This window comes from Saccostrea echinata, unplaced genomic scaffold (genome assembly GCF_033153115.1).
Source record: "Saccostrea echinata isolate AGI-Se365-2 ecotype Australia unplaced genomic scaffold, CSIRO_AGI_Sech_v1 ptg000002l, whole genome shotgun sequence".
NCBI lineage: Eukaryota > Metazoa > Mollusca > Bivalvia > Ostreida > Ostreidae > Saccostrea > Saccostrea echinata.
The window spans coordinates 23,576,627-23,601,188 of record NW_026889751.1 but is presented as its reverse complement, the minus strand read 5'-3'; the positions used below and the strand labels follow the sequence as shown (position 1 = coordinate 23,601,188).

The 24,562-nt window shown below is 34.2% G+C and overlaps 1 protein-coding gene across 1 annotated transcript; it reads right to left on the bottom strand.

Moving 5' to 3' along the window:
- Positions 1-1,766: 1,766 nt before the first annotated feature.
- On the bottom strand, positions 1,767-24,086 carry LOC133178163 (uncharacterized). The gene is made up of 16 exons (XM_061312911.1): positions 23,943-24,086; positions 20,630-20,803; positions 20,054-20,197; positions 19,691-19,710; positions 12,430-12,575; positions 9,651-9,825; positions 9,021-9,144; positions 7,715-7,885; positions 6,349-6,536; positions 5,636-5,809; positions 4,844-5,082; positions 4,610-4,746; positions 3,165-3,356; positions 2,454-3,058; positions 2,090-2,168; positions 1,767-2,000 (listed from the first exon to the last, which is right to left on the bottom strand). The coding sequence occupies exons 1-16, from the start codon at positions 24,084-24,086 to the stop codon at positions 1,767-1,769; spliced, it is 2,946 nt and encodes a 981-aa protein (XP_061168895.1).
- Positions 24,087-24,562: the final 476 nt, after the last annotated feature.

The following is a 24,562-nucleotide window of genomic DNA, read 5'->3' as shown; positions in this document are numbered from 1 at the left end:
AATCCCTGTGTGCGAGATAGGTCCCTCACCTGTAATTGGGGAGCAAAAGGGAGCTCGAGTGTGTGCATCAGTAATATTCCCGAATATGTTTGGGGCAACCTTTTTGAAACGTAACAATGCATTAGACACTGACATTGTCATCCGTGCGCCCTTGGGTGGTTCCACAAAAAATATAAAATCCCCTACTAGTATTTTGTTTACTTAGGCATATCTATTTGAAATTTGTCAACAGTAGAGGCAATTTAGTAGCCAGTATTGATTACTTTTTATTCTACAGGGACATTTGCCTAATGACCAGTTTGGTTTTCTCTCATATAAAGTAATGGCGTTTGAATTCCATTCTTGTAGAAGTGTTCCAAAGTTGAGCTCAGCAAGAAAACACTTTCAGAAACTCATTCAATGACCATGGGGACTGTGAAATCTTTTTAAAATATGCTTGAAAAGTCTTTGCGTTTTGATTCCGTATTGTTAATATTACTTTTAATTTGGTCTGATATTTTCATAAAGATTGTGTGGTACAAAATCTTGGGAGAAAATACTATTTACATCTGCCTTAAGGTGTACGAGATTCAATTGACCACACACACACCAAAATGTCTTCCGTGTCAACCAAAATATGGATGTTAATGTATATCTCTAATTCAATTTTTACCAATAAAACTGCATTTTGCATTTCTTTGTTTTTTTTATTAAATGATCCGAATAAAAATAAATAATAACAACAACAGAATGAATACATGTATATAGACAATAAAGTATCAAATTGAATGTATATTGTACCCGTGTTTAGGGTTGGATACCGGTACTCGGTACCAATACCGTACCGAATAGTTATTTCAAAAATACCGGTAAAATACCGTTTTATTTAATACCGGTACTATAACGGTATTTCTCAATCTTTGAAAGATTTTAATACATTCAAAATGATTTATAAAAAAAGAGATTCCAGACTCGCTAAAATAAAATTCCCCGCGCATTGAAAGGGTAGGCTAATTAACGAAATGGATGCTTAGTATGGTACTTGCTTTTGACTGCCGATATTCGAGGTAAATCAATACGTATATTTAAAAAAAAAAAAAATCACATTAATCTTGTTTTAATTTTATTTATAAAAACTGATAATAATTGTAACTAAAAAATGCAAAATGTCGCAAAAATGTGATGTGCATCTCTATCCATTTTTAATGTTTCGTCGTTTAGTGCGAACAAACAAAATGGGTCCTGGCAAGTGGCAACCGGGTGAAGCGGTCATGCAGCTGTATCTAGTTAAATTAATTTGTTTGAGATTCAATTTATTTGTTTTGTTGATGATTTATTAAAAGATTGAAATAGAACATAGTTTATAGGGTCATTTTAGATTATAACATCGAATGGTTGCGGATTGGTGAAAACACATTTGTTATAAAATGAGCCCTCATTCTCATTCATCGAGGTAAAGTACCGTATCGTTAAAAATACCGTATCGTTTTAAAAATACCGGTATGGTATCGTACCGTTTCATCCTTAACGGTATCCAACCCTACCCGTGTTACTGTACAAAATTCCTCCTTTGACCAAAATATTGTAGCAAAAATAAAAAAATAACTGTACAACATTTCTTACATCTTCTCTGAGTCATCATTTATATAGTTGAAAATAAAGTGTCAATTATATAGTTGATAATAAAGTGTAAATATATACAAATTTTTAAAAAAATTAAAAAGATTCAGAGTTACAAATATGGTATAAAATTGTAAACATTCAAAAATTTGACATGATTTTGAAGTCTATAGAATATTGCATGATGAAGATTTGTTTCCAGTGTTAGTTGGTGCACTTTTAGATCTAGAATTTGAAACTGACTGGTTTGGATGGTTGTCTTCTGATGTGGGAGGTTCCAATTTTGGAACATTTTCTGTTCTTTCTTTGGACAAGCTGCTTCCTTTTGCAGGAGATCTGGAAACAGCATCTGTTGAATCTGCCCCAAATTTCTTAGAAGAAAGTCCCGTTTTTAAAAGACACTAGAAAGAAAACATTTTAAATCGTAAATATAATTCATTTTGATAACATGAAATAAATCAGTATTACAGAGTGACCAATATTCATTTACCTTCTCTAATTCCACCAATTCATTTGAGTTTCCTTTCCCTGCATTTGCAATGATTGGTGACGGTTTAGACTGCGTGTGACTGAAATGAAAGTATTTTTGCTATTCATGTTATCGGTTGCCATAAATGAACTACTAATTCATATTAAATAACAAATTCAGTCAGTTTTATCCTGATCAAACTTGGTGAGAAAAAGTACAGTCCTCGATACTGAAGTAAAAAAAAAAAGAGAATGTATGTACATGTTCTAAGAATGTAATCTGGAATAGAATTGAAAGAATCGCTTTTTAAAATGCATATGCAGAGGACTTGACTTTCAAGAATTTTTTCCTTACTCCTCCATAATGATTTTTTTTAATTACAAACCCTGCCAATTCAAGCAATATCTCGTCTGCTAGTTTGGTCATGGCTGCAAAGTCCTGTGATTTGTATGAGAATGACCCTTTCAGTTCCATTATATCCAGTTTGACCGTTTTGCTTGATTCATTGAACATCTTTTCCCAATACTCATCCCTCAAACACACATCTACTGGTAACAAATTTGCAAAGGCGGGTTTCTCTACTTCCATGGACTGACAGACGTATAACACCTTCCTCTCTTTTTCACTCCGCTGGCGGATGATGGCGATAAATAATTCTTCTAAGTGATGAGCTGACTCTAGATACTGTTTTGATATAAAAACAACGATCTTTTGAGCTGTCTGTAAGCACTTCAAATCAATGCCTGTGTTGTCGCTGATAAGAACAGTGTTGATGTCTGGACTAATTTTCTGCAGCTGATGCAAGAAACTTGTGGCCAAACTGAGGTCATTCTGACTGACGCTGACCACCACGTGACACAAAGACTGGTCCAAAGGTTTCATATCAAAAGGAACCTTTCTCTCGATGCTATTAATTTTCATGTTGTAATTGTCATAAATTGCTTTCTTTCTAATTTCAGACTGCTTTGCAAAGTCGAAATATTGAGAAACCTGTAAAAGAAAATACTTTTTTCAATTTATAAGTCCATCCCAACCAAAAAAAGTCCAAGGATAAAGACATTTCTGTTCCTATCAGATTACATGTACTTTTAATTACCTCTGTAGATGTGTTTGCAAGATAAGTTGGTCTTTTCTTTTCTAGAACCCAATGTGCTACATCCTTAACAAGATTGGGGACCAGTTCATTGTACTGGTTTCCTCTGCCGTCTATCAGTTTATGTTCACCGTAGCAACAAGGGACAGATGGCAGATCCTCAATGCAAACAAGTATGAGTAGAAAATCCTCTGGCTGGAAAGTTACAATATTCATTATATAAGGATTTGGAATTACAATTATATCTTTTAATGTCCAAATTCAGCTTAACCAATTATAGCCATACAATTTTGTGTTTTTTAGCTCATCTGAGCCAAAGGCTCAAGTGAGCTTTTCTGATCAAAATTTGTCCGTTGTCTATTCTCGTTGTTGTCGTCATCATTAACTTAATTACAATTTCATCTTCTTCTCCAGAACCACTGGGCCAAATTCAACCAAACTTGCCACAAAGTATCCATGGCTAAAGGGATTCAGGTTTGTTCAAGTGAAGGGCCACGCCTTCTTCCAAGGGGGAGATAATTAGGAATTAGTGAAAAATTAATGACATTGTCTAAAAATCTTCTTTTTAAAAACCAGTGGGCTAGAAAATATGAAACTCATGTGTAAGCATTTATAGGTAGTATAAATTCAAATTTGTAAAAATCATGACCCCCGGGGGAAGGACGATAAAAGTTTTAAATTGGAATACTATAGGAAAAATCTTTAAAAATCTTCTTCTCGAGAACAGCAAAGCCATGATTAGTCATATTAATATTGAAGCATCGTCAGGTAATGTAGATTCAAGTTTTTCAAATCTTGATCCCTGGTGTAGGCTGGGGCCATAATGGGGTATCAAAGTTTTACATAGGAATATATAGGAAAGATCATTAAAATTCCTTTTCTCGAGAACAGCAAAGCCAAGACATTTTAATATAGAAGGATCCTCAGATATTGTAAATTCAAGATTGTTCAAATCAACCAATAACCCCAGGGGGGATAGAAGATAATATAATATTTAAAAAAATCTTCTAAAGCCATTAATTATCAAAGAAATATTGAAGCATCATCTGTAAGTGTAAATTTAAGTTTGTTCAAATCATTCCCCCTTAATAGTTTGGGACCACTGATACATGTATATTTAAACTTTTCAATACTGAATTGATTTCTTCGTTTTCTTGGCCAAAGTGCCAAGGTGAGCAATGTGGCCCATGGGACTCTTGTTATTTATTCAAAATTATTTGGGCTGTTACTGCCGTGCATTTGTTGATGCTTTTGACCACATATGTGATGAAAAGTTGGTAAAATTCAATATACATATACATATTTTAAGAAAGTTATCTTTTATAGATAATTCTACTTTGTGCATTGGCAAAGAATTTTTTGTCCTTATCTTTTAAACATATTTATTGAAACATCTTCACTTGTAAGACAGCTTGTATATAGTCAAATACTCTGAGGTGAATACTCACTGTCCTATGACAGCGATACAATGCGATATTGAATTCTTCTTGACAAATCACAGACGACAAATAACTGCGTGATACAAGGGCGATAACGCATTTCACCGAGTCCAGGGAGTAATACAGACTCTTCTGCCACAAACCACCTGAGTAAAAAAATATCATTCATTCTTTACGTTAAAATTTGAAGCCCCTCCCCCTTTCTGGACAGATATAAATAAACACTGGTGAGACTTATCATACCGACTTGTAAATCCTGTCTGTCAAAGAAAACGTCAAGATCTGGAAACTGTTTTTCAAACTCTACTAGCAATAAATGCGCTTCATTGGGATTTTTGTGAGCGTAGGAAATAAAGACGTCATGACTGAATTGGTTTTCTCCCTCACTAGTAACTTTTTCCTCCTCTTCTGGCTCTGTCAACATAAGTCGAATGCATGCCATCTCCATTTTTTCCTCAGCTGTCTCGCCCTCTTTTCGTACCCTATAACATGTACTAAGTGGTTACTTTTACCCTAGCTACGGAAATGTTTCGTCTTGAACAAATTATAAGCAAATAATTTTATAGAATTAAATACAAAGGGTTCCTTGGTATCTTCTTCAAAGTTCGATAAACTCATGACAAACACAGATTTATGCTTACCGTGCAGTTACGTGTACATAATTACAAACTTCACGACACAAATTTTATTAAGGATAGACAAAAGTTTCATTTTACTGACGAAGGTTATCTCTCGAAATATAATGATGCGTAAACATTACATCTACGTTCACCTTCTGCTCATAAATGATATCCCCCCCCCTTCTCCAAACTAAATGATTTTGAGTTTGTTCTTGACAAATTCTTACAATATATATATTTAAGCATCTGTATCAAGTACGAACTTCTAATGTTTCTTCTCTTTAACATTGTGGTTCATACACGATTCCCTCAACATGCAGAGAAACGAGTGCATTTGATGTTAAAAATGGTTTATGTTAATTTTGATTTAGAAAAAAAGCCTTAGGACTTTTAGGGCATGCTGCATACAAAGTACCTGCAGTCAAGGAACTGAACCAGACTAATGCTGACTGGAATAATTTGAATTGTTTCGAAATACAAAGGGACTAGAAAATCCTTCCCCCGGCGACGGGTACAGCAGATCGCCATGTTGAACATCTCCAAACATTCTCCACTCTGAACAAAGCTACAGGTCAGTACTGGAACAATTCTGTGAAGAGACGAAAAAGATGTATATTGGGTAAGTTAAACTGAAGATAAATCACGAAGAACAGAGTGTTTCCACATAAGCCAAAATAGCATGGTTCGTGGCTCTCAACCATAATATCAATATCATTATTTAAACAATAAAATGCTTTCTTTGATTGTTATTACGGGAATTAATGTTGCAGCTGTTGCAGAATGTTTTGTCCGCAATAGCTGCAACGTTAATTCCCATACTAACAAACAAAGAAAGTATTTTATTGTTTATATTTATTACCAAATAAAATCCTTTTCTCGCCCATCCCCCTTTCCTTTTCAAATAGCCTATATTCTAAATAGAAGATTGCTTTTAATATGTACTATTCATTTACAACGACAAAATTTCTTTCTTGGCTTTAAAAATTTGTAATACTCTGTTTAAAAATCTTAACTCTTAAATTTCTACAGTGCCCCCTCTCCCGACGTTTGGCCCCAAGGGCTATGTCATTCATAACATTCAATCTACAGTAGGATACTTCAAAAACACCTCTACTGTGTCTCACGAACCTTTTACTTCCCATCATAAGATCAAAGATTCCTTGCTGCCAGACTTCTTTTTCATTAAACTTTGAAGCATTGGAGTAAATAGTCAAACCTTTTTTCCGGTTGCTAAGATTCTTGGACAAGGTTTTCACTATTGACATATCACTTGGTTGGTAAACAAGAAATATATCGTACGAAAGAATGTTTTTCTTCTAAAATTAAAAAAAAAATACAAATATAAAATAATTTTCTCACATCACTTATTAGCAGCTAAACAGGATAACGGTAAATTAAGTCTGATGAAATAAATATACTTAAAAATGTAGTTGATGCTATTAAAGGTGCTTGGACACAGATTTGAAGTTAATATTTACTCAAATTTTCTGTATAATTTCATGACTTATATGTTGCTGTAGCATTTCATACGAAAATTTGATAAAAGTCTTATTTTATCTGGAAGTTATTGAAACTTTGAATTTCTGGACGCGTTTGATAGACACATCCTTGCAATTTCACAAATTTTAACTTTATCCTTATTACTTTAGAAAAGTAGCAATTTTGTAGTTTATTAATAAAAAATATTAAAACTGTAATGCAGAAATTTCAGAGTAGAAATGTAGAAAGCAAAATCCTCTCACCAGTATTGTCAGTGTGCTCAGTGGTGTGTGCAGAGTTTAACAATTGAACACACCCGGTGAAACGTAAACATTAACAACAACAGAGCTCGTGCCTTGTTTACAAAAACAGTTTACGTTTCACGGGTGTTTTCAATTTGTTAAACTCTGTACACAACTACACAACATTGAGCACGGACTGTCAATACTTAAGTGAGGTGGGTTTTGCTTTCGCACATTTAACTCTGAATTTTCTGGATTATAGATGTAATATTCATTAATACACAACAAAATTGCTACTTTTCTTAAGTATTAAGGATAAAGTTAAAAATTGTGCAAGTGCAAGGATGTGTTAATCAAACGCCTCCCGAAATTCGTAGTTTCAATAAATTCCAGATTAAATAAGTTTTTAATTTTATTTTCGTGTGAAATGCTATAGCAACATATGAGTTGTGATATGATACAGAAAATTTGAGAAAATATAAACTTCAAATCTGTGTCTATGCACCTTTAAAGCTATAAAATAAAAATTGCTATGAACTTATTGAATTTCTAAATATAATCAACTGTCGAAATGGATGGGAGGGCGTTTAACAGGGTTAATTAAAATATTAAAAGGAAGCATTCAAAAGCACATTAAAACATGTTTATAGTAAACACATATACATGTATACAAGTATATGGAATTACAGATATAACGGATTAATTTCACCTGTTTCTGACAATTTGCTACCAACATGTTCTTTTTGTATCTTTATAAAACAAATAAGACGAACCTGTTTATCCGTTTTCAAATGTTTCTCTTTCAAACTAGAGAAACACTTGTTAAGATCAGAATCTTGATCGCCAAACACTACTATTTTTAACTTTTTCAGGGGAAGTCCCGCCTGGATCCAGCTGATGGCACCCTGAACTGTCGCTTGTAGTACTATTTTCTTGTCAGAGTTCTGCATAAAGAACAAGATATATTTAAAAGTTAAATAATTCACTAATTACTGTAAATAGTATCATTTGTCGAGGCCTTAATGGTATCATACTGATATGTTGTAACGAAAAGGAAGATATTATGACGTGAAAAAATAATGCACTAATTTCACAGTTGTCATACAATTAATTATACTTGTGCCATGTGTACATAATTTTCTTTGGTTAATTACCATAATATCATATAAATACTATATCACAAAGTTATATATTTTGGCAACAAGCCAACAACCCATCTGGATTTAGAGATACTATATCACAAAGTTATATATTTTGGCAACAACCCATCTGGATTTAGCACAAACTTGAAGATGAGGTTTTTTGATCAAACTTTGTTCTTCTGTCTGTCTCTTATCTTAAATATTTTCAAATCTTTTGAAGTCTAGTATGTGACTAAGAAGTCAAGAGAAGCTATTTTAAATTTTCACGCCATTATTGAGTTTACTCATATCACTGCCTTTGATATTTTGGAGTTTGAACCAATATCATTCTTCCTCTAGCCAGCATGAATCTCTTTAATTTTTGCATGGACCAGTCATGGTAGCCTAGTGGTAGGGCGTCCTCGATATCACTGCTCAATGGCCTTGAGTGCTGAGTAAAGGTCTAAATTTGAAGCCCTTTACCGGTACATGTATATGGTGACGTCTCAATATGAGTTTTAAATTCTCAAATGGGATATAAAACAAGATACAATCAATCAATCTTTGCATTGTGACAACAAATCTGTTACAAAGGTACAATCGATTTTATCTTGACATAATAGTTTTTGACCCTTCAATAAATGGGCATCTTTTCCTGGTCAGCTGTCTTCTCCTGAACAAACTTGAGACCGAAAGTTTGTAAGATACTCTACATAGATCAACCTTATATTAACCTTAATCCTTAACCTTTCAATCCTCAATGAACAATCATGTACCAGGTAACCCCTAGTCAATTACCACCTTTGTAAAAAAAATAGTTTTCAACATTTTGTGTCCACAACACCAGTAAGAACATTGTTATGTTCATATGGACAAGTAACTATATTCCCTTGCAACTACAATTATGTTGTTATATTCCTGTGCTCTGTGATCAATTCATAATTATTAATATAATCACCTGGCATCCTGTCGCCAGTAAAGGTGTAATGATTGTTGTGCTTTGGTTTTTAAGGACAGGGACCAAAACTTTGAACATGTCTCTGATTTGTCGAGTGAGTGAATCATTATCAGTTCCTCTAGTTCTGCAACAAGAAAAATTCAACAACATACAGATCTATGCAGACAGAATTCAACACTGATTACTAGTTTGATTCGATTTACTTAAATCAATTTGGAACAGTGCATGTGCTTTCTAATAGCATGGGATTTTTTATGTCTTATCTAAATATAAGGAACAACGAAAGATTATTAAGCTTATTTTCATTGTTTTTTTTCTCGAAGTTTCGCATTATAACGCACCAGAAATTAACGGGAAACTCCATGTACAGGGATATATCGCGATAATCTATCTTTTTTGAAGTTACAGTTGATTATGAACAGTTTTATTCATATTTGGGAAAGAGGGTTTCCTTTTAATTATCGTTATAAAACGTTCGTGTTATACAAGAAATACTATGCTGTCATTTTTGATGTCATCATTGAACTAAGCAATTTGTTTACTAGTAATGATGACATCATTATAAAATACATTGCGAGTGCGCGTTTAAACTGTAAATCAACCTATACATGTAATAACATTTATACTCACTTTTCAAAGCATAGCACACGCCCAAAAGGTAGGCCCGGGGGTAACGGTTTTGAAAGCCAACAAGAGTAGTGAACGCGGAGGTCCATGTCTTTTTCTCGGGACAGGAGACGCACAGATATCCCCAGATTATGATGCAGAGCTCCTATTAAAGTTCTATGCACCGGGGAATAGTCGCCTACAATGCAGAGTTTTCAAACATGACACATAATTGTTACGAACATGAGAGTTTCATGAAATATTACACAATTCCCTGTCGTAAAAATCACGAAACTTCAGTTCAAACTATGTTAATTATTTCTTATTCTTAAAAAAGGTTTGTGTTCATATAGCAACAGGCTAGGACAGATTATTTATTTTCGTCGAGGACAGATTACTAATACTAAGCAAACAGAGAAACTGAGAACAGAATATAAAGAAGCCTACAAACAAGTCAAAAAGAGTGCAAGGAAGGACAAGAGGTAGTTCGTCCATGACATGACTGAAGAGGCAGAGAGAGAGCAGCCAGACAGAACAACATGAAAAAGCTGTTCGAAATAACCAGAACACTGTCGGGAAGAAATGTGAACACCAACACCCCAGTGAGGGACAAACAAGGCAAAAATATCACAAGGATGTAGGACTAAGAGCTAGATGGGTAGAGCACTTCAAGGAAGTTCTAAATCGACCATCACCACCCAGTCTTGCAAGCATACCACCAATGAAAGACCTTCACATCAATGCAGGACCACCATCTAGAATAGAAATCACCAAGGCTATAAACACACTGAAAAATGAAAAGGCAGCTGGTCCTGATGCTATCCCTCCCGAGGTTCTCAAAGCTACTCCAACAATGTCGGCAGAGATGTTACAACCATATCTGCAAAAATATGGGAAAAGGAAAAAATACCAGATGCGTGGAAAACAGGATACCTGGTTAAACTACCCCAAAAGAGGGACCTTGTTTGGAAATTGGCGATGCATCATGCTTTAATCTATTGCCAGTAAGATCCTATCAAGAGTAATCTTGGAAAGAATGAAAGGAGCATTGGACAAGAAACTAAGATCAGCAGGGTTATGCCAAGACAGATCATGCACAGATCACATTGCCACACTTCGTATTATCATTGAACAGTCCATTGAATGGCAGTCTCCTCTTTATTCAATCTTCGTGGACTTTGAGAAGGCCTTCGACAGTGTGGATAGGTCAACCATCTGGAGTCTAATGCCGAATTATGGAATTCCACCAAAGTTCATAAGCGTCATCAGAAATCAGTATGAGGATGCCACATCATTCAAAATGGGAAGCTAAAGGATCCTTTTAATGTGGAAACAGGAGTAACGCAGAGCTACATCCTCTCACCAACCATATTCCTGATAGTCATTGACTGGATCATGCAGGAAACAACAAAGGGCAGAAAGACCAGAATGCTGTGGTCCTTCAAGAAACAGCTTGAGGACCTGGATTTTGCAGATGACATTGATCTGCTCTCATAGAAGCAACAACATGCTTAGGAGAAATTAACAAGATTGGCATCAGAAGCTCAAAAGACTAGCCTTAAAATAAACACCAAGAAGACAGAGGTGATGAGAATCAATACCAAACAGGAGGAATCAATCCAGGTAAATGGGTAGAACATCAAAGAAACTGACAGATTCACTTCTTGGGAGTATTGTCAACAAGGGTGGTGGTGCAGATGACGATGTCAAAAGCCGAATTAATAAGGCAAGATATGCTTTCAATACCCTAGGACAAATCTGGAATTCTAAAGCACTCTCCATCAACAGCAAAATCAGGATTTTTAACAAAAATGTTAAACCAGTTCTCTTAATATATGGTTCTGAGACTTGGAAGGTAACTAAAACTATAAATAACAAACTACAAACTTTTGTCTATAAATGTTTCCGCCATATCCTTAACATCAGATATGGCCCGACACGATATCAAACAACAGCCTATGGGAGAGAACCAACCAAAATCCCATCTACATCAACATAAAGAAGAGAAAATGGGGATGGATAGGCCACACTCTACGTAAATCTCCAAACAACATCAGAAAAAAGGCTCTGGAATGGAACCCACAAGGAAAGAGGAGGGTTGGGAGACCCAGGCAAACCTGGAGAAGATCCGTAGAAATGGAGGCAAAAGAAGCAGGTTTTACCTGGGCCCAATTGAAAAACATAGCCCAAAACAGAGTCCGCTGGCGCGGTGTGGTTGTTACCCTATGCTCCACAAGGAGCAAACAGGAATAAGTCAGTAAGTCAAGTCGAGGACAGATTATTTATTTTCAACATTATCTGCCACCCCCCCCCCCCCCCCAATTCAGGATCAAATGGTCGTCCCTTAATGATTAAAATGTGAAATATATAAAAAAAGAAATACAAATTTTTGAGAACTTCCTAATTGTATAAGGTTATACTCAGTAAACTTACAAAGGATAAAGTGCATCTCTCTCTCTCTCTCTCTCTCTCTCTCTCTCTCTCTCTCTTGGATTCCAAGTATGTTAATAAATGCAAAATGAAAGGTTTTCCAAAAAAGATTTATGGTTACAGTGTTCAACAAAATACAAACAATAATCTAAAATGAAGAATATTCTTGACAAAAACATACCTTGATCGAGAATACGCAATGTTTTCTTATAGCTATATAAACTGAAACAGCAATTTAGATCATATTGACAAAGATTATACACTGTACCACTAGCTATTGTTTCGGTGGGCATTTTTTATTTATTTATCTATTTATTTTTGCCTTTACACGATATGCTATCAAGTTATAATAATTAGGGGACATACAACTAACCAATAAAAGCGGAAACCATGACGATGTCCACTTTCTCCTCCACCGGAAGTTCTGTAATGTCGCCATAACACAACTCTATGACGTGTTCTCCAAACGATGTCTCCACCGTGATGGAATCCTGTGTTGTGATGGCTGGTTTTGACATCCTAAATTTTAAAAAAGTAATTAAACTAGAATTCCTGCTAATGAATGAGCTTCAATATGTAAATAAAATTAAATATCCAATTTTACATCATATTTTATTTCTGATAATATTAAATTCCATGACAGTTTTTACATTATTTGAAAGAATGATTCGATTAGTGAGTTTCTTCTTTACGTACAGTGTATATGTACTACAAACCAACCAATCTTGGAAGCATTCAATAATATTTTCATAAACTGTTTTGATATAAAGTCATGATAAATGGAATCAACAAAATGAAGTAGTGTAAATCAATGGAACAGTTCTCCCCTATGACTCTCTGTTTTGCCAGGAGAGTAGCAGAAAAAGTTTGCATCCTTTGTATTAATACGTATTTGCTTGAGAATAATTGTTTCTGTTATACAAGTCAGAAAGGTAAACTTTAAATGAGATCATTAACTTAATGAAATTAATAAAGCAGTAATATCAATATATATCATGATAATTTTAACTTTTTTAATCCACAGTAGAATAAATTATTTCATTTCAATTAAAAATTTTCATAATTGAATGTTGTTTCAGTTCTATTTTAAATTTTGAATTGATGACCTATTGGATGAAAATGGAAAAGCAATGGATTATTAACCTTGCTCTGTTTGTTTACATTTAATTTATGTGTCTGTGTCAAAAATATGAAAATATGGACATGGACTGAAAATATTTATCCATCTGTAAATAATTAAAGTTTAAAATATTTTAAATAGAACTAGAATATTCTGTTATCTATACTATACATATCGGGTATAGATATGAAAATTAATCATGTAAAACTGATTAAATTCACACTGTGTGTTATACGAGTAATGATTATAACTGAATAAGATATAATTGATAATATAAATATTATAGTGACCATAATCATTATGTAGAAGTACGACAGTGTAAACATATATGTATAGCTGAAGATTATCAAAAATTAATTTGGAACTTTAATTTTTAATCGCCGAGGCTCTAAGGTGTGCAAATGCATGTTACAACCACCACTGGGAGATTTCGCTAATCACCAGCTATAGGGCCACGTATACAGAACTATAATTCTTATACAATTGTAAAACCAAGTTTTATTTTATTCTCCTATAATAAATGTATGAGTTTTCATACGGATACTTACATATCATTCATCCACAGGAATTTGCAACAATATAAATACATGTATAAGTTCTATAAAATTTATAATAGATTTAATTATTTCGAAACACGCATCGTTCACCAACTGACTAAGCATGTGGTAAGCATTAGGTTACAAAATGTATATCTCACTTCTTACAAAATCTTGACATCTAGGTAAAAATGTTGTGAATCAAAAGAAGTAATTACCTGTCAACTTCAACGTGAATGATTCACATGTTTTCCACAGATAAAATATAATGTTGTCAAAGACGCTTGTTTTTAAATGTAAACAAAGATATAAAGTTAACTCGTACGATAACCGAGTCTCGTCACGGGACTTTCCTAGAACTGTTTCGAAACCATGAATATTGCACTCTACAGAAAACTACTTGATAAAAACACTAATGAGTAAAGAAAACAAGAAGTACAACAAGAAAAAGATTTTGTTTTAAACACAAATGCAGACCCTACATGTACTACGCATATGAGTAGTGATTTTCACCAAGCCGGTGTAATGACGAAAATTAGAAAAATGACCCTGGGTCAATATTCTACGACAAGTAGGGTCATTTTTCGACCGTAAAAAACCTTCCAAGCTAGATTTTGTGCAAGTTGATTAACATAGGAATTTGTTACCTGCATTTAAACAAATACAGTTTGCAGAAGAAAGAGTCATATTACTGATGCAAAATACTGATGTGTTTACTTCCTTCAGTTTTTTTTTGCATGTACCTATTTATTCTTTGCGATTCTTTATACGGACGTGTCCGTGTAACATTTATTTTGCATTTCTAAACTACTGGATCAGTCCATTTGTCTTCTACGAAAGGGGTGACACAATCATTTCACGAGGCCAAATGTCACAAGTAAATTATCTTCGCGCTTTTTTTCTTGGATTGAATGGGTGTGATAATTCTATGGAAATAAATATTGTTATTTAATCTGATTCTTAAGCTTCAGATTTTTTAATATGTTGACGGTGCGACCGTTAGGGCGAGCGCAGATACCTTTCAGTTTTAATTTAGACCGGGCTCGTCAAACCGCACGTGACATTTGCTACGTCTAGACTCTGACGTCATATGACGTCGTATGTGGTTGCATTACCAAAACGAAGTCTGAACAGTGCTATTTTTAATCAAAAACGTTTAATCTACTATGTATCTGCTATATATCCATTAAATTAAGGTGATTTTATATTTTGTTGAACTTTTGTTGCTACCGCGAGAACGTGGTTTGCGGCGAGATGCAATTCGCTAAGTATGGACCACAGGTAACTACGGACAAGGTTAGCTTTTTAAAAAAAAAGCTGAGAGTCAGCCACTGGAATACAAAAAGTTTCTTTCTTGTTTTGTGATGGTATATGATTTGTTTTATCCATCATGTTGTGTTCATTAAAAGTCATTGTCGTCTAAGTTAAAATTCGCCCATTCGTTTTCTTATTTGTAACACTGACACGAATTGTTACAATATTTGTAACAATTTGTTCTTATTTGCTGTACATAATAAATAACAAAGAATAGAATAAATTTTAGTAAGACTACATCATAATCTTTATGTTGACCTCCAACTGATTTCTCTTGGGCGCTGACATCAGATAAAGTTCGTCTCAGAAATGAACAAAGCCACTATGATCCCAATCATTGAACGTTGAAGAATGTATACATTTTCAATTTTACTGTTAAATTCTATAAATGATATAGATTATGATGCTTAAAAGGAAGGTAGACCTTGGGTTAGATTGTGTTAATTATTATTAGATAAAAGTTTTTAATCGTGCAGGTTCGAGGCAATGCATGATAGGGGAAGGGGGAGGGGTGCATACTGTACGTATATTTAATTCAATTTCTAAATTTAAGCATTCATTTTAGTGTAATAGGAAAGAAAAGAATTGCTTCCAAAATAAAGTAATAAACTGGAAATTCAAAATATTTTATACATACAGTACGTACACCCTAAACTGATACTGGATTCCATCTCGCTCACTCTCTCTAATCGGGGGGGGGGGGGGGGTCTATAAATCCGCGCAGTTTCTCTCAACTCTCAAGTTCTACTGTGGTCAGTTTCTCACCTGTGGGCGCGGTTCACGTGCAGAAGCGGCACTTACATGTCTATCATCGTGTAAATTATAAGACTTTACACATCTTAAGTGATCTTCTGACGTTTTCATAACTTTCATCATTAAAGTGAAAAGAGATTCTTTTTTTCACTGTTTTGGGACCATTGTGCAAGTGGATTATTATGTGAATTCCGACCCGTACAGGTCTTATGCAAGTTATTGATCGAGGGAGTCTTGCATCAGGCATTCAGAGGAATACACACAAATCCGTGAACTTGCAACGGCGATTGAGGGTATATATATCAAGTGTTAAACTGTTAAATGTGCTCTGCATATAAACTTCTCATCTTCTATAAGAAGCACTGAAATATTTTCATAGTATCATATTTCCCACTTAGAACAATCTCTTCTTTAATTTTTCGTCGAAAACGACGAAGAACAATGCAGTCTATAAATAGATCGAGGTCGCGTCTTTGTTTAGAGGGTGTTTGTGAAGAATCACGCCCTTTGGTTGGAGCAAATAGCACGAGTTTCTTTAGAACAAGTCGTGTACAACTTTTCCCCAGAATTCCAAATTACGCAAGCGCACTTGCAGTTTCATCCCACCGTAACAAGTCAGCCCGTGGGCTGACTAAAAAAAATTCACTTGGATCAATGTGCAAAGTCCGAATTTTCTCTTCGCCCAGGCGTTGCCTTTAGAGCTCGCAGTGACGAGCGGCGCTCGCTATTAACTGCAAATTTTATATATCTCATTTTAAAAAAAATACCACACATTGTATATCGCAATGACCTTTAATTAACACCCGAAATGCTTATTAATTAGCGATGAAAATAGTCTTTAGGCTTCATTAAAAATTACTCTCTCTTTTAAGTGAATGTTCATATTGATTTACAAATCTGGAGGAACTTTAGGGGCATCACTTATCTGTCCCTATCTTCAAATACGATAACTACGTCTTGGTCTCGGGGGTTATCACCTTCCAATTGTAAGAATAAAAGAGAGCCCACTTCTAGTAATCACATACCAATTAGTTGTATTTTCATTTAATGTGTTGTTCATACTTCTTTTTTTTTAATTTCTGCAAAAACAGCTATCAGTATAGGATTATGCATGTATAGTTCTATGAAAAAGGAAATAAATAACCATGCATCGGACAGTGTCCGATGTATGGTTAATTTGTGTCCGATGCATGATGAAATGGACACACTAGTAAAAACAACAATTCAAAGAAAAATAATGCACATTTTGCGTTGAAATTATTTAACATTAAAAAAAATAATCGGTCATTAAAAGTCATACGAAAAAATATCCTCATCATTTTGAGTTGTATATGGAAATGAATTCATCTGAGCTACTTTAATAAGCCTGATATCATATTTTGGGTTTTTTATGCAAGGTAGCGGCTACAGAGTCAATCAAAATTGCTTGATCACGAAAATGAACCTAAACTGACTTGGCTTATCTCCTTTTCCTTATGACGTTATTAAGAATCGCCAAATCTCATTTAGATTATAAGATTTCGTCATACGTCTAACACTCATTCAAAACATTTCTAGGAAAAAAATATCAATAAGAAAACGGTAAATACACCAATGGTTAGGGCAGAAATGTTTAAAATCTTCCTCCACCGAGAGACTTTTTCTAATGATGTCATCTTCCGTCTTAATTCTTTTATCTCCTCTTGATTCATTGTGTGTTTAGCATCCTTCTCAATTCCACAGACCCAATTCTTATAAAGGATCATTAGTCTTCTAAAACCACCTGTAAATGCAAAGACGTTACCTTGAACTATATAAAACTGTTTTTTTTTTTTTTTTTTTTTTTTTTTTTTTTTTTTTTTGAATTTTAAAAATTGCAATGTCTAATAATCGTACAATATTATGATTTCTATTGATTATAGGGTATAATACATTGATTACTGTTTTTATTACCAGGTTGTGCCCTGTTCACACGGAGTTAAACGTAAGTCACTGCGAATTTAATTGGATCCGCGTTTACACGGAGATATTAATGCGAATTAGTTTAATTCGAATTAGTTTACTGCGCATTAAATTACTTCGCATTAGCTCCGTGTGAACTCTAAGCGAAGCTACTTCGAATTAAATTCTGATGCATGCGTAAGGGCAGAATTAAGTCACATGCCACATGTCGATGGTCAAATATAGGTTCTTGTGCTATTTTTGAGTGGAAAACAAAGGAAAATTATGTTAATCACTAAAATGTGTACAGACACTTTGACATTATGTCAAATGTATTCTGCTCTGCACAATACGACATGATTTGTAAATAACGTCATAATAGCCTCTCTGAATAGCCTTGTTTAAGAAATGAATAACAAGTTTAAAACTTCACTGGGAAATGAAGTGGATCGGTCACGTGATCAAATCCTGTGAAGGCCGAAGGCCTTCTCAGAAGATTTGATCACGTACCGACCCACTTCATTTTCCAGTGAAGTTTTTAAACTTCTTATTCATTACTTATATTATACATTTGAGACGGACAATCGAATATAATCGAGTATAAATATTGCACTAACTGTTCGTCGTAGACTTTAAGAAATTACGCAAGGTGTAAATCGGCTTGAAAAGCGGTTACACTTCAAATTCATCTGGCAAAGGATTCTGTTTTTGAAGGGAATATTCTGTGAAAGACTTATGATCAATTATAGTGAGCAAATTAGTGTCTGGGAATTTTTGTATTCATGAGAACCCATATTCGATGTTAAAAAAACACAAGAAATACGTCCGATGTTTAATAATAAAAAGTTGGAGGAATTTCGGTCGGAAAGGGATGGATGGAGATACTTGTCTGGACCAGTTAACTTGAAATCAAGTATAAAATTTGATCAGAAACATAAAATGTACGATTTCACAGAGTAAGGCATATATTTTTTATGATGTTGACACGGAGACACTGGCGACAGCTTACATTGTTCAGACAACGCTCTCGATGATGGACGTATGCCTACCGAACTTCCGAAGTGTTTGTCAGCTGTTTGTGGCGTGATTGCATTACATTGATATTTTCCAACAGATTTTCAAATTGTGAGTAAAGTTTAATGAAAAAAAAATATAGCATTCAGAGGTCTACAAGAAAAATAAGGGTAAACGTTGAATCTATGGAGCTCAGACATGATGCGTACAACACGTAGTTTTCTATTTTCTATGTAAAATCGATCAAGAACTATAATATTAAATACTCGTTTACATTGTAAATAAAATGATTATTATTTTACTTGCGTATTTTGTACATTTTTATACATGAAAAGCATGCTATATTGCTAAATATATACATTTGTGGTATCTCTCTGTTATATAAACATGCAGAGAGCAAATAGCTTCATACCTGTATGAAGTTTTTCTGAGGTCAGAGGTCATTACGTGACCTAATCACACGGCGTAATAATATCTCCATAAAAGGACATGCTCTATGTAGCAATTAGCATGCTTTTCATATACAAAAATGTACAAAATATACAGTTAAAAGAATAATCGTTTTATTTAAAATGTAAACAAGTAATAAACCCAGTTCTTTTGCAGCGATTCTACATAGAAAATAGAAAACTACGTGCTATAAGGTTTATGTCAGCCTGCACAGTCTCATGTAGACCTTTAGTTTCATCACGAACTCTGAATGGTATTGATAAAATAAATTTTTCTTCATTAAACTTAACTCTAGATAAATTTGCAAATCTGCTGGAAAATATCATAGATATAATACATGCCACAAACATTCCGGTAAGCATACGTCCATCGGCATCATCGAAAGCGTTGTCGCCAGTGTCTCTGTGTCTACATCATAGTAAATGTGCCTCACTGATATCGTAGATTTACAAATGTAATATTTTGGTAAAAGTTAATAAAGTTAAGCTTGATTTCAAGTTAACTGGCTCGGACTATTATCTCCATACCTTTCCGACCGAAATTCCTCCTACATTTCAGAGTAGAGTAAGTCATTTTATGTAGGTATTATTAGGTCACGTAATGACCTATGACCTTCGAAAAACTCCATACAGGTATGAAGATATTTGTTCTCTGTATGTTTAAATAATAGAAAGATACCACAAATGTATAAATTGTAGAAATAAAATTATAATTCGCGTAATTTACATCGCATTAGCTGCCGCGTGAATGCAATTTAATTCGCATTAGTTTAGTTCGCATCATTTTACTTTGCATTAATTTACTGCGAATTAAACTCTGCGTGTGAACAGGGCATTGTATTCATTTTACATGTATATTTAATTTTTATTCTTGATTCCTTGCTGCCATACTTCTTTTTCATCAAACTTTGAAGTATTGGAGTAAATAGTTGAACCTTTTTTCCGGTTTCTAAGATTCTTGGACAAGGTTTTCACTATCGACATATCACTTGGTTGGTAATCAAGAAATATATCGTACGAGAGAATGTTTTTCTTCTAAAATAAAAAATTACAAATATAAATATTTTTTCTCAGTTCTATTATTAGCAGCAAAAAAGGATACTGGTATAAGTCTGAAGAAAAAATGTAGTTAATGCTATTAAAGCTATAAAATAAAAATTGCTATGAACTTACTGAAATTCTACATGTAAGTATCACCTGCCGTAATGAATGACAGGGCGATTAACAAAGTTAATTAAAATATTAAAAGGAAGCATTCAAAAGCACATTAAAACACGTTTATAGTATATATATATATATATATATATATATATATATATATATATATATATATATATATATATATATATATATATATATGGAATTACAGATACATGTATGACGGATTAATTTCACCTGTTTCTGAAAATTTGCTATATCAACATGTTTTTTTAATTTTTGTATCTCAATAAAACAAATAAGAATAACCTGTAGTCTATGCGTTTTCACATGTTTCTCTTTTAAACTGGTGAAACACTTGTTAAGATCAGCATCTTGATCGCCAAACACTACTATTTTTAACTTTTTCAGTGGAAGTCCCGCCTGGATCCAGCTGATGGCACCCTGAACTGTCGCTTGTAGTACTATTTTCTTGTCAGAGTGCTGCATAAAGAACAAGTTAGACAATTCACTTATTACTGTAAAGAGTATCATTTGTCGAGGCCTTAATGGTATCATACTGATATGTTGTAATAAAAACGAAGATATCATGTTCTATGGAAATTATGACGTGAAAAAATAACTCACTGATTTCACAGTTGTCATTCAAGTAATTATACTTGTGTCATGTGAACATAATTTTCTTTGGTTAATTACCATAATATCATAAAGATACTACTGTAGATCACCAAATTTTCGCTAAACTTTAATTTCGCGCGATGGCCATTTTGGTATTTAGCAGTCTCGCGTAATAACGCAAAAATAAAGTTCTCGCGAATAAAAGGTGATCGAAAGTATTTCACAAGGTTATACTCTGATTTTGTTGAACAAATCGAGGTGATGCATTCTGGATTTAGCGCAACCTCAGTTAAGTTTTCTGATCAAAGTTTGTTCGTCTGTCTGTCTACTACTAGTATCTTTAAAAATATTTTCGAATCTTTTCAACACTCTTTATCATGAATCGTTGGGCCAAGTACTAGTATGTGACTGAGAAGTCAAGAGAAGCTCTTTTAAATTTTGCCCATAATTTAGTTAACACATATCACTGTCTTTGATTTTTTTGGCCTTTGAATCAATATCTTTCTTCCTCTATCCAGAATGAATCTCTTTAATCTTTGCATGGACCGGTCATGGTAGCCTAGTGATAGGGCGTTCGGTTCGTGATCGGGAGTCCTGAGTTCGATTCTCGTTTGCCGCGCCGTGTCAAACTTAAGAAGTAAACATAGTTGGTGACTGTTCTTCGCCAAGCGCCCGGCAACATCAACATTAGTGAAAGTCAAGGATCTCTCGGATGAGACCTTAAAAACGGAGGTCCTGTCTCACGGTAGGCGTTGGCAAGATAAAGAATCACCACTGCTCAATGGCCTTGAGTGCTGAGTAAAGGTTTAAGTTTGAATCCCTTCACCGGTATATGGTGACGTCTCTATATGAGTTAGAAATTCTCGAATGGGATATAAAACAAGATATAATAAATCAATCTTTGCATTGTGACAACAAATCTGTAACAAAGGTACATTAGATTTTATCTTGACCTAATACCTTTTGACCCTTCAATAAATGGGCATCTTTTCCTGTCTTCTCCTGAACAGACCGAAAGTTTGTAAGATATTCTACATAGTTCAACCTTATATTGACCATAATTCTTAACCTTTCAATCCTCAATGAACAATCCACTAGTCAATTACCACCTTTGTAAAAAAAAATAGTTCTAAACAATTTGTGTCCACAACACCAGTAAGAACATTGTTATGTACATATGGACAAGTAACTATATTCCCTTGCAACTACATGTATGTTGTTATATTCCTGTGTTCTGTGATCAAATGATAATTATTGATATAATCACCTGACACCCTGTCGCCAGTAAAGGTGTAATGTTTGTTGTGCTTTGGTTTTTGAGGACAGGGACCAAAACTTTGAACATGTCTCTGATTTGTCGAGTGAGTGAATCATTATCAGTTCCTCTAGTTCTGCAACAAGAAAAATTCAAAAACATACAGATCTATGCAGACAGAATTTAATACAGATTACTAGTTTGATTCGAATTACTTAAATCAATTTGGGAAAGTACATGTACTTTCTAATAGCATGGGATTTTCTTATGTCAAATCTAAATATAAGGAACAACGAAAGATTGTTAAGCTTATTTTCGTGGGTATTTTTTTTTTCAAGCTTCGCATTATATAACGCACCAGTTTCGCAAAACAAGAAACTACCGGGATGGGACGCGATAGTCCATATTTGAACAAGTATTTCCCTGAAGTTACAGTTGATCATGAACAGTGTTATTCATATTTGGGAAAGAGGGTTTCCTTGTCGTTATAAAACATTACACACAAGAAATGCTATGCTGTACAATAAACTGAGCAATTTGGTTAAAGGTAATGATGACATCATTATAAAATACACTGCGCATGCGCGTTTAAACTGTAAATCAACCTATACATGTAATAACATTTATACTCACTTTTCAAAGCATAGCACACGCCCAAACGGTAGGTTCGTGGGTAACGGTTTTGAAAGCCAACAGGAGTAGTGAACCCGAAGGTCCATGTCTTTGTCTTGGGACAGGAGAAGCACGGATATCCCCAGATTATGATGCAGAGCTCCTATTAAAGTTCTATGCACCGGGGAATAGTCGCCTACAATGCAGAGTTTTCAAACATGACACATAATTGTTATGAACATGAGAGTTTCATGAAATATAACACAATTCCCTGTCGTAAAAATTACGAAACTGCAGTTCAAAGGATGTTAATTATTTCTTTTTTGAAAAAATGGTTTCTACAGATTTCAACCTCCATATGATCAAAAACCCTAAATGGAGGTCAAAAAGAATAAGTAAGCCCATTATGTGTCAATCACAATATTATTCTGTGTTTTATAATAAGGGGACAACAATTTGATTCGCAAGGGGTGGGGGCTGGCAAATTTTTCCAAGGCAGACAATTTCAGTACTAGTATCTGCATGTCAGTGGAGGACGGATTGTTTAATTTCAAGAAGATCGGGAACAAGTTATTTATTTTCTTCTTCACTTAAAAAAATCTGACAAGCTTAGAAAATGGGAAGGAAAATTGGGGGGGGGGGGGGGGGGGGTCATGTAGTACCAGACTAGGACAGATTATTTATTTCCATCGAGTACAGATTATTCGTTTTCAACTTTTTCCAAAAACTTTTGAAAACTTCCTGATTATATAAAGATAAAGTGCATCTCTCTCTCTCTCTCTCTCTCTCTCTCTCTCTCTCTCTCTCTCTCTCTCTCTCTCTGGGACTCCAAGTATGTTATGCAAAATGAAAGGTTTTCCAAAAAAGATGTATGCTTGCAGTGTTCAACAAAATAGCAAAACTAATATAAAATAAAGAATATTCTTGACAAATACACACTTTGATCGAGAATACGCAATGTTTTCTTATAGCTATATAAACTGAAACTGCAATTTAGATTATATCGACCAAGATTATACATGTTCACTGTACCACAAGCTATTGTTTTGGTGGACATTATTTATTCATTTATTTATCTATTTTTGCCTTAACACGTTGTGCTATCGTGTTATAATAATTAAGGGACATATAACTAACCAATAAAAGCGCAAACCATGACGATGTCCACTTTCTCCTCCACCGGAAGTTCTGTAATTCGCCATAACAAAACTCTGTGACGTGTTCTTCAAACGATGTCTCCACCGTGATGGAATCCTGTGTTGTGATGGCTGGTTTTGACATCCTAAATTTAAAAAAAAAATGTAATTAAACAAGATTTCCGCTTAAGAATGATCTTCAAAATGTAAATAAAATTAAATACCCAGTTTTATGTGATATTTAATTTTTGATAATATTAAATTTCATGACAGTTTTTACATTATTTGAAAGTATGATTCGATTTCTTCTTTATGTATATGTACTACAAACCAACCAACCTGTTTTGCCTGGACAGAAGCAAAAAAAGTTTGCATGCTCTGTATTAATATGTATTTGCTTGAGAATAAGTGTTTCTGTTACATGCAAGTCAGAAAGGTAGTCTGTAAATGAGATCATTAACTGAATGCCCTTGTTAAAAAGCACCAAAAATATACTCAATGCTTGAATTATTCGCAGCCCTATGTCGTTAAATTTTTATTAACGTCTCTGTGGCTCATTGTAACACCACTTTAGCGCGAGTTTCTCCTTGCATATTTCTACGCGTGAGTATACAGGAAAGC